We start from the raw sequence: 12,019 nt of genomic DNA on the forward strand, positions 1-12,019 counted from the left end.
TTTTTAAGTAGTATAGCTTGTATTACTGGCTTCACAGTTCACTTTGCTAAGAGTTGTTTTTGTCCTCAGATAACAGTCCATTGACAGCGTCTGTCATGCCATGAAAGTGGCCCTATCTGATTGATAGCTACTGATAGCCACACATTTTAACTGCACCTTACTTCCAGTAGACCTGGACTGTAAAACTGCAATATCAACTTTGACCACACCACGAGCCACTACATCCAACAGGGCCTCTGTTTCGCTTATTTGAGGGAATTATTGAAGACGAGGAAGAGATGGCGGCTACAACCCAATTATTATTTTGTATTATTTTTTATTTAAATCACAATCATAGCTTGTTTTTGGATATTTATATATCTTTCTTTTGTTGTTGTTTTGTTTTAACCATTTTTATGACGTTTTAAATATTATTTTAATGTGGGCCTAATGGGCACCATAAAGTCCGTATATTGCGGTACAAGTCTTGACAGTGGATACCTCAAAAATCCAGCAAAATACACAGAAAAACCTATCTTTATCAAATTCATTAAAAGTGTTTTGTGACGTGGGGTCATGGATGTATTAAAGGTCCCATGGCATGGAAATGTCACTGAGTTTTTTTTCAACATAAATATGAGTTCCCCCAGCCTACAAATGGTCCCGCAGTGGCTAGAAATGGCAATAGCTGTAAACCGAGCCCTGGGTATCCTGCTCTGCCTTTGAGAAAATGAAAGCTCAGATGGGCCGATATGGAATATTGCCCCTTATGAGGTCATAAAGGGGCAAGGTTACCTCCCCTTTCTCTGCTTTGCCCATCCAGAGCATTTGGCCCACCCATGAGAGAGAGACATCATGGCTTTCAAACGCGCAAACTGCACCCCCACTAGTCATGAATGGCACGTCCCAAAGAAAGCTCATCGTGAGACTGGCTCTAGTGGCTGTAATTCTGCACCAAGGCTGAATTTGGGGAAAGAGACTTCAGATATGGTATTAGGGGACCAGGAAGGCCTGTTTGAAAGCATCCAAAGAACACCATGTCATGAGACCCTTAAGAGAACGCGTAGGGTGAACTGACCACACATGACTTCTCACCTTATGCAGTATTGCATATGTACACAAGAGGGAAGCAGAGTGCTACTGTATTTAAAAAAAAAAAAAAAGCTGAACACAATATTTATCCCCATGTACTCAACCATGCTTATAGGAAGGTCTTTATTCTATATTTTTATGAATTTTTAAAACACTAAATCTTAAACACTAATCCTGAACCAAATGCGCAGTGGCATAAATCTATTTGTCAAATCAATTACTTTTTTTGGCAAAACCTTTAACACATTCTCACTAGCTAAAACACATTGTGATGCACAAAAGTTAAACACAACCACACAGTTGTCATCGTTTGCACACACGAGTCAAAATTGTTTCTATTGAGGTGATCAAACTAATTGTAGAGCATATAAGCCAGTTCAGAGATGTGATGCTGCGGTAGAATACTGTAAATCTGTCATAATCTTTGATTTTACAGTTTCATAATATTTTTTTGGTGCACTATCATGTGCATTTTATTTTTGTTTCATTTGTTCTTTGGCCTTTTGCAGTTGGGCTACTGTATTGTAAGTGTCTAATATAGGCTACGGTACAGACATTTACTGTAATATTGTGTTGCACTATTGCAGTGTACAAGATATTCACTGTGATACATGTTACTATATGTTGATTTTGCCTGAAGATGGTCTAGTACCGAAACGTTGCCAATGATTAAAACTTTATTATTTATGAGTTAGACACTGTGCAGGAGTTTTTCTTTGCCACTATATACATTTACACTATATACATTATAAACATTTTTTTCTGTAAGGACATGCCCAGGACACTGTGTTCTCGGTTTTGTTTTTTGATAATGTCTAATGAATACTCTGTAGTGTTTAGTTATTGACTGGCACACATGTATGATCTGAAAGCGTTTGTGTTTTGTGATTCTATTGAGCAGCATCTTCATTAATAAACTCATGTCACATGACAGGTGCTGTTAAAAAAAACTAATATTCCTGCAGTAGCCTAGGTCGTCGACCTCCTTCTCACTGTGATGATGCTATTTCAAAATGTTTGAACTATTTCGTGGTATTTCCGCGGTGTGTCGCTGTTGGCCCCTGTGTCTCCCACATCTTCTAAGCTACTGTAAAACTGCTCCATGCATCTTGGTCGTGACTGGACTGCTGATAAGTGGTTGACATTTCAGAGCTCTCATAGAGATGCATGGTACAGTAAGCCTACCGTATAGGCTCAAATACCCCTGGTCAAATCAACGTTAGCACTTAGACTGCTAGGCTCCTGAATGGACCAGGCTGCAGATGCATGTGGGTGCAAATTCAGCAGGCTATATGTAAAAAAGAATATCTAAAACATACATTTATCAGGAGTAATTGAAATTAAAATTCAGTTGCAGTAGGCTAGTGTAAAAATAGTTTCTTTTCACATGTAAAATTGTGCAAAAACTGTATTACCACAGATTACCAAGATTACAACCTAGTGCATTTGATGCTTTTAGCCTTCAAAATAAATGCTAAACTCTCAGTGAAGTGAGCATCTCGCTCGGGTTCGCAAAAGGATGCTTTAATTCGAAAGTCAAAACCGGAAGTAGTGTTTCAGATTTCCATTGACGTCGATTTCGGCGCACAGGCATCCTCTCTGCACTCCGCGCTCTGCGTGTGTGGAGTGAGCGGCGTGCGTGCGTATGTGTGTATGGAAACGCCAAAAAGGGTGTGTAAACACAGCTCTGTCGGCTCACGTTAGAAGCGAGGGCCAGGTCGGTGTGACTGTTGCAGAAATCACCAGAGGCTGACTAGTGTTCGGTGACTGCTCAGATGAGGAGATGGCAGCCGAATCGAGCCGGAGATTCACCAAGAACCTGCTGAAACCGGGGACGGCGGCGGAGATCCGGCAGACGGCGTGCAACGCAGTCAGACACTCCGCAGTGACGGTGAGTATAGACCCGAATGATTGGTAAAAAACATGGTGGTAGTGAAACGTGTAGCCATCACCACCTGTGGGCCCGAAGCTTTTACAGCTCTGGGCTCCGCCACTAACATCTGGAAGTGAATTGGTCTCATCTCTGTTCCAGCCCCACACCGCACCACTGCACCGTAGCTCTGGCATTGGAGAGATAGATCTGACATTATTGGCATTCATGTTGCATCTGTTTTTACTGGGGATAAGCACAGGCATCTTAGTGCAGCACCGCTGTTCAGCCTCTGTCTATTGATCCTGCAGGGGGGGACAATTCAATACGTTTAAATGGATAATGGTGCAACAATCGCCACATTTCTTTCCACTATTGAAAGCGCTTATTGGCTGGCAATGTGGCTATTAAATCGTAGAGCCTATCGTATTCCCTTGTGGGTTGGAGTTTATTTCAGTGTGGCGGGCTGGAGTGAATGAAATGCAGTAAATGGCTTGGTAGTAGGATGTAGCCCAGTGGGATGCGGCATGACAGGCAGCGGTTTACATCTGCCCAGCTGTGCACAGAAACATGGAGGGAGGAACAGAGAAGGGAAAGAGAGGGAGATGAATTCGACATCAGGGCTTGATTTATGACCAATTCTGGCTATTTAATGTCGCGAGATGTGAAATGTATGCTCCGTGGGTGTGTCACCCTTTCTAATGAGAGGCTCTGATTGACACATAAGATAGTGGGAGGAGGGGTAGTCGAGGAAAAAAACATCCACACGCACGCATGCAAACGCACACACACACACACACACACACAAGGAGAAGGATTTGTGTTTTGATGATGCCCTTTTGATTCATTTGGCAGAGGACAAATCCTCTACCTCACGTTTTGTGTGTGTGTGTGTGTGTGTGTGTGTGTGTGTGTGTGTGTGTGTGTGTCCGTCCATCCATGCTGTAGAGATTAGCATAGAGAAAGGTCACTCCACTCGAGTCTCTTTGCTGCTATTCTCTGCATCCTCTTCACTCTGGTGTTAGTGTGTCAGTGGGACACATGCTTAACAGAGCACAGTGACAATTGATCGGAATAAAGAGGGAAAATGTAATATCACTGGGGTGCATGGCAAATAATAAATGGAAAATAATTGAATGATTGAAACTTTGCTTTTTCACTGGAAAATACAAATTTTCCACGAGCAGGCAGATGTTACCACTAACAGGGGGTCAGCTAAAGAGCAAAGTACAATAGAATAGCATGAGTCGTAAGAGTACAAGTTTACAGTCTGCATGCATGTCGCAAAGTAGAGTAGGCTAGAACATTGATTCCCTTTATTGGTTGTGGAAATTGACTGGTGGGTCACCTTGTGTTGGTATCGTTTAGGACACTGACACTGACATTGCACTGCAGAAATAACACATTGAGCTTCATTGCCTTGCCTAAAGCACTGCAGCTGAAGTCACACATTGAGTCTGTGGGTTTTATGCAAAGAAAATGACTAGTTCAAAAACAAAAAGGAAGTGAGAGATATACAGGAGATAAATGGAGAGACATAGTCACTGAGTGAGAAGATGTACAGCCAGAAAACATGAACGACTTGCGTTGCCCGATGTCCCTCCATTATAACCACGTTGTACAGTATTAAGCATAAGCAGTTAGGCTTATCAAGACATTAAAGCCCCCATTTATTTGTGGTATACAATCCACGAATTGAGCTGTCTTCATTGAAGGCATTTTGACATGCAACAGTAGAAAACGCACAGGTTTAAAAAATACATTCAATCATGGCTTAATTTCATTTATCTGCTTCAGTTTTAGGGTCCTGGTATTGTGCATGTTTTTAGTTACACCACTTAATTTTCTGTAAACATTTTGCTGTGCAAAAGGTGTATTTAGTTGTGGGACATGTGGATGTTGGGTTGTGTATGCACAGAATGAAACTCTACAAAGTCTGATGCTCCAGATGAATTGCTGCAGCTACCAGTTCTGCACCAATGCTCATGGGTTTTGCTTCAAAAGTGACTTAATAACTAAGGATCAATAATTCCCTTGGCTCTGTATGTTAAAAAATGTCAAACATTTGGTAGATTAAATACATGCTGAATTAGGGGCGGACATATGGATAAAACCTATTTACCAGAACACCTAACCAATTCATAAAAAAGGTTTGACGTTGTTTTTCTTAAAGGTGACAACTGAAATGGAAACAATGACTTGTCCCTTGATTTACGTCAGAATGTGCAAACACTGACTGGTTAGTTTCTGCTCCTTCATATATGTTGAAAAAGCCAATGTTTCTAAAGATGGAATACATCCATAAATTATTTGAAGGCATTCAATGCAATGAAGTATGCATGTTGAGAGAGAGAGAGAGAGAGGAAGCTAGATAGTAGAGTATGTGTGTGTGTGTGCACAGGTTTAGGTTAAGTGGCTGTGTAAATGTCCATAGGCGTTGTGTGCACGTGTGGGGATGTTTTTGTCAGTGGGTTATTACATGGCCTTTGTTGGTGAAAGAAACCAGGTCAGCAGAATCAGGCCCTATGGCATAACATTCAATGACGCGCGAGCCTCTTTCTCTCTCTCTCTCTGACCCTCTTTCTCTTCCTTTTTTTTTTAATAGTAGCCAGTTTTTTCTTTATTCATATTAACCTCACCCCCCGAATCTCTCCATGACTTCCACGTTTCAGACTTTTTATATTTGAGTTGCTTCTGCCACTGTCTCCCTATGGTTTTCTTACCATTCCACTGCTCTGCATGGCTCCTCAGGTTGGATCAGTGTCTGACGTGTGTGTGTGTGTGGGTTCGTGAGTATAGCGTATGAGATACCTGGTAAATCCCCCTGCTGCATGCTGCATTTTCCTCTGATGAAGCGCTCTGGAAAAGCAATCACTGCTTTCTGACTACTTCACTGTTTCTTATAGTGGTCAGCCCACCCATCCCCAAATATGCAGAGAGCATGGACGGGTAAATAGATACAAGAATGAAGGATGTAATGGTGGTTGAGTTTTTTTTTTTTTTAAAAGCCACAGTTTGTTGCTTCAGTGACCATGAGATCTTTTCCATTACATCTTTTCTGGCCTCTGTCTGGCTCTGAGCTGCTGGACAACAACAAAAAACAATGGAATCAGATGTAAAACTACATTTAAATATCAAAAATATGTTAAATACATAAGATAATGAAGCAGGATTTGTATCAGTCATGTCTGAAGTGTACATTACAGTGCGTACAGTGTACACATTACCAACAAAATGTATTTTAGACTCATTACTGCTCATTATTGGCACCAGAGACTGAGTGTTTATTATGACTCTCAGCTAAAGTGAGCAGCATAGCAGTGTAGACACAAGTGCCATTCTTGTTGTGACTCTGGCTGCCTGCTGGGATGAACCACATGTCATACCATGCCTGGAGGATGCCAGCCACACTAACCACACAGCCAGATTAGGTCCAACATACCGACCCTGGCGTCCCACTGTAGCTCAGAGTTTATTTGCCCAGTAGCACAGCGTTGCTTGTATGCAGTCACCCTCACTCGTTGCTTAAGGCCATATGCATTGCTCATGCATTTTCCACACAGTATCCCAATGTTTGATGTTATATTATCAGTGTCCTGTCTTTCCTTTGGCGCCAGCTAATGCCACATTTTGCACTTGGCATCCTTGGTGCCCTTATGGTACTAGCTTCACGCTTGATCACATATTGACTATTTTTGGTGCCCAATTTTGGGCTCCAGGCATTTATTGGGAATTTTCCATTTAGTTACAAACCAGTGTCTGTTATCCAGTCATGGGGCTGAACCTGTAATCCCATAATGTAAAGGTATCAAGTGTGCGTAATCATTGTTCCAGGTTTTTTTCCTGATTCAGACTAATAGCTACAAATCAATTTAGGATTTTTTTTACATTGCTGCTGCTAACCACTGCTGACTGTTTACTGCCATTGGCTATTTCAGGTGTCCGCTAAATTTTAAATTTTTTAAATCGTACTGGTTTTGGCCGCCAACCAGTCAAAGTTAGATTTTACATCCATGTCTGTCCAGACTCGTATAATACATGAAGCCAAGACTGAAGGTATTTAAAGGAAGGTATTAAGTGTATGTTTTGGCAAAACATGGATTCTTGACACAACTTCTTCAACCCGGCAGCACTGGAGATCTGTACAGTCACCACAGTTTAAAGGTGGGCACCCAAGATTAGTGTCACCAATTCACTCTGGCCAAATATGAAATACGGTCACAATCTGAGTTATGAAGAGTTGTGGTGTTGATTAGTAGTCAGTAAAGCATTTTTGCAGAACATTATGGTGTCACAGTAAAGTTGATCTTTATGATATTAAATGTCATCACTCCCTCAATTTATCTTATCAGACATTTGTGCAGAATTTTGTCGCAATTAATGTATAAACTGCCAAAAGGCTGAGGCATGTGGCCGGGTTGGATCAGTGAGTATAACAGGCACACATACATTTTGAGGCTTATGCCTCGATGCAGAGGTCCAGGGTTTGAGTCTGACCTGTGACGATTTCCTGCATGTCTTCCCCCCCTCTCTCCCCTTTCTCACCTAGCTGTCCTATCGATTAAAGGTGGAAAATCCCCCCAAAATAATTTTTTATAAAAAAGGCTGAGCCATAATTAAGATCAGTTTAGATAATTCCGTTAGTTAGATAGTTAGATCATTTTAATAATTCTGTCAGCAATGTCTGCTTTAAGAACTGCCGGGAAGGTGAAACGAAACCACTCTAAAACGAATGTAGTGCTTTGGAAACTGGCTGACGGTGATGTAAAGTAAATGTGACTTTGAGTTAATGGGCTTAAACATGTAAAACCATTTGGTCTTTTACTAATGCGGTTCACCTCCATGCTCATGTGCATGCTCTCCTCGCCAGAGAGCAGTCTGTGTTCTTTCGCCTTAACACTAAAAAGTGAACGCATATAGAAAGCACACTCACACTGCAGCATTTCTTTTTCTTCCTGTATTTTTTTCTTACATGTTTTATATATGACCCAAAGCTTAGTGGTGTTAATATTTCATTGACTGCACTTTAACTTGTCTTTTTTTATGTTTCACTCACTTGCAGGATTTATCTTTATTTGTTATGTAAGTCATCTCAATTTACACTTATTGTTTATTCCCGTTGTAATATGTTTATTAAATGCACCAAATACACCTATGCAAATTCCTTGCAAGTAAAAACTCACTTCTTTGTACATATTAGTCTGATTCTGAAAGGAAGTATTTCTGTAGATTTGTTAAGTGTCTCCGTTCCTCTCTTCTCTGTGGGAATAGGGTGGTTATTGGCTTGTCTCATTACATTAGTATCATTTTCTCTGCTTCCTATTAATCTGTATACATCAGCCTTAATTGCTCTGTCTTCTGGGCTTATACTAGTCATGTTCTGTTTGTAGGTTTCTGTTCTTCTAGTAAAATACCACTTCTGGGCATGTCTGTCTGTCTGGAGCTGAAATGTCAGGCAGTGTGGCGTAGTCATTTTGTTGGTGGGGGGCACCTCCCTACCCAGCGTGCCCCAGTGATGTGATGTGTTGCTGGTGCATGTAGTCATTGGGGGCACATGCTGTCAGTCTGACTCCGCTCTCTCCTCATGACACATCATGTCGACTGCCTGGGATGCGTTGTGCACCACTGCTGACTTGCCAGCATACTTGTATATCAGCCTAATATGTCTGTCTGTATGTGTATCTGTATCTGTATGTGTGTCTTTGTGGGGCTTGTGGTTGTTCTAAAAAAAAAAAAAAAAAAAAGTATAGTAGTATTGTAGCCTGAATATGGGTTTGTAGCATGGATGGTTTGCAGCGTTGTTTTATCTTGATTTGACCACAGTGTGCTGCTGCCCTGTTTCAAGAAGAGAGCTGTCACGCTAGCTGGCAGCATGTAACACCAACTAATATGGCCATCTCATGCGACTTAGTCAAACTGATAATGCTGAAAATCAATTGTCCCAGAGGAGAGAAACCAGTTAGATTACCAGTAATTAGCCTAGTCTCCCAGAGCTGTGCGTCTGTTACCGCGGCAACAGAGAAGGGTCAATTAGGATGGAATTCTAACAGGAAGCGCTCCTCGCATATCTCTACTTTTTCCCTTCTAGTGTATCTTATTTCATCTAAACTACTGCTCCTCTGCTCTCACGCTCCCAAGTTATTATGTTAAAATTGAATTAAGATGGTTTGTGTTGCTGGTTATAGCATATGCTTATATGTTTATGTACATTGTAAATACCTATACATGTATATTATAGGTCTTGATATGTATTATATACATTACATGCTTATAATATACTTATTGCTTTAATTGTTTCTCTAACCCGCCTCCTTCAACTGCTTTCTGGACTTATCATCTACTGTGTTATATTTTTTATTTATCTATCTTTCTCTTCTCTTGTGAGATCCTTGCATGCACGATGCCCAGTCTGACAGGAGATCTGCACTGATCCTGGGTGGTGATGATAACATTTCACTGGAATTGTACCGCGTATGATTTCATGTGACATATAAAATTGATTGATTCATCCTGACCTTTCTGTCACATGCCTCTTATTACATCTGGACAGGGCAAGGTAGGACAGGAGTGGAGCCGGAGACAGGATCAAGCTTATAATTGGGTCAGACATCACTAGTATTGCTGTATCATTTGAAGAGAGCTAGATTGTAAAGAGGGGAAAACCAAGAAGAAAATGAGGGTGGAAAGGCGAGAAGAGGATGAGAGATTCGGTAGATTTGTCTCATCCCCCAGACGAGATTGCACCGGGGCTGCGCAGCAGATAACTTGTCCTCCTGTGAACACTATGTCCTGTGTGGGAGTTTTTTTGTCTAATCACAGGTTTATCAGGCAGTTGTCCAATTGCATCGATATGTATAATATTATATGCAAAGTATTTGCACGTGACAGGTTGTCTCGTGTTACTAATGTTTTAGTGCACATGATTGTGAGTATTTTTGTGCTATATTCATAAGTGTGCATGCTAGCAACTTTTTAAGGTTCCTATGGACACTCTTGTAAGGTGGAGGCTGGGGGTGTGGCCTTGACCAACCTTGGCACTTTGCTCGTTTGAAAGCCATGATGTCTCTCTCTCATGGGTGGGAAGAGTAGAGAATAGGGAGGTAATCTTGCCCCTTTATGACTTCATAAGGGGCAAGATTCCAGCTCGGCCCAGCTGAGTTTTCATTTTCTCAAAGCCAGAGCAAGATACCCAGGGCTCGGTTTACACCTATCGCCATTTCTAACCATCGGGGGACCATAGACTGGCTGGGGAAACTCATGTTAATGTTAAAAAACCTCATGAGGTGAAATTTTCATGCCATGGGACCTTTAAGAAATTGCAGAGGCTGAGATGTTCATATGTTTTTGTCCATAGAGTTGCATGTGAAGCCGCTTTACAAATCAACAGAGGCAACATCTCCGTGCCTGCCAATACACTTATTCTCTTCCAGAAGTTGGGCTTTTGAAAATCATACCACAGTCTTGATTGAATAAATTAAACTGAAAAAAGAGACTCTCCTGCCAAAAAGAATTAAGAAAGGAGCTTTTGTCTAAAGTTTGTTTAAAGTAGCACTGAACACTGAATAATTATCAGGGTTTATAGTGGAGGTGAGCCACCTCACCAAGAATAAAGACCACCTCCGCTAGCCAATAAATATAACACATTTAAAATGTTTGTGAAATAAAAGTCGGGTAAAATTAGCTGATTTAGCACAACAAATGCTGTATTTTGAGTGTGGGTGTGGTCACTGTTTAGGCCAGGTCACAAAATAAGATGCATGATGCCCCCCCCCCCCCTTCTTTGCCAGACAATTCCCCAGGGGAAACCTTCATTACACTATAGCTTAATTAGCACTGATACATGGCACTATATGACATTTCGCATCTGTGTCAGCTCTTGGGTCCACAGCTTCGTGACCTATTGTAGTCGATGCATGTGATGAGTCACACACCTCACATTGTGTTTCCCCTCTCCATCTTGGGTTTGAGCGTACATCACATCATATACTCTATGCTGTATGTGTCAAACCAAACTTGTGAAAATGTCACCTCTTAGATTGTGTTTGTACAAGATCTGATAATGTGGGACAGGATGTCATGCTAGTTCTGTCTCTTTCTCTCACACCCTACATTTTGAGTCTCTGAACAACTCCGCATGCAGCTTTTCTGAGAAGCTGTGCAGTTCAGAGTCTTCGTCATGCGGTGCAACCTAAATGTGTGTTCATATCACTTCACATATTTCATCAGCAGGGTGACACTTATTCTCTTTCTCCCATCAAGCCTTTCCTCACCATGTCTCCCCCTCTAGTGTTCCCTTTACTAGCTCCCTCCAATAATTCACTTTTTGCATTCTGCCTCCCTTTGCTCTGCTCCCTCTCTGCCTTTTTTCTTCCTCTTTGCCTTTTCTATCTCTACACAGATTCCCTAATTGCCTACACTTCCTTTCAACTCGCTCACTCTCTCTCAAAATCAACTGGATTACATTCACCCAGCTCCTCAGTTCTCACTCCTTGTCATGTTGAGTGAATGCTTCTAGTGTCACCGTTGTGTGTGTGTGTGTGTGTGTACACATGCAGACAGGAGAAAAGAGAAAGGGATTAGAGGAGATGAATAGCTCTTTGACATTTGTTATGACTGAGCTGCAGACGACTCAGCCGTGTTTGCCCGATAACAGTAGGACCGTGCACTGCCAGGCCTTGGTGTGCGTCTGTCCCCATCTTCTCAATGACTCATTCAGAAAGGACAGAGAAATAAAAGCAGAGCAAGCACATGAAAAAACAAATCTGAGCCTGTCACTAGTGTCTCTTGCTGAATTCCCCCACTGTTTGAACTCTGCGTGAGGCTGTGCAGTGATCTCACTAGTGTGTGTGCTGGGTGTAAACGCAGGATATTCGTTTTTTGTATATGTAACCTTGTTGTGTCACACTGCCAGTTGTTGAATTGTATTAGAAGACAAAAAGTCTGTTTAGTCTAGGTAGGAAAAGTGGATAGAGAGAAAGTATTTGTCTTTAATGCCAGTGTTTGTGAGAGGTCACATGAGAGGAGGAGAGAGAGAGAAAGAGAGAGAGAAAGAAAGAAAGAAAGAAAGAAAGAAAGAAA

General features: G+C 41.5%; 1 protein-coding gene across 1 annotated transcript in view; it reads left to right on the forward strand.

The window, feature by feature from the left end:
• The first annotated feature begins 2,659 nt into the window (after window positions 1-2,659).
• dock10 (dedicator of cytokinesis 10) overlaps window positions 2,660-12,019 on the forward strand; it is a 64,976-nt gene continuing 55,616 nt past the window's right edge. Inside the window, exon 1 of the mRNA XM_032507280.1 lies at window positions 2,660-2,962. Coding sequence (XP_032363171.1) covers window positions 2,855-2,962 — 108 coding nt within the window. The 5' untranslated portion in view covers window positions 2,660-2,854. The remainder of the gene's footprint in view (window positions 2,963-12,019) is intronic.

The sequence above is a fragment of the Etheostoma spectabile genome, chromosome 3 (genome assembly GCF_008692095.1).
Source record: "Etheostoma spectabile isolate EspeVRDwgs_2016 chromosome 3, UIUC_Espe_1.0, whole genome shotgun sequence".
Taxonomy (NCBI): Eukaryota; Metazoa; Chordata; class Actinopteri; order Perciformes; family Percidae; genus Etheostoma; species Etheostoma spectabile.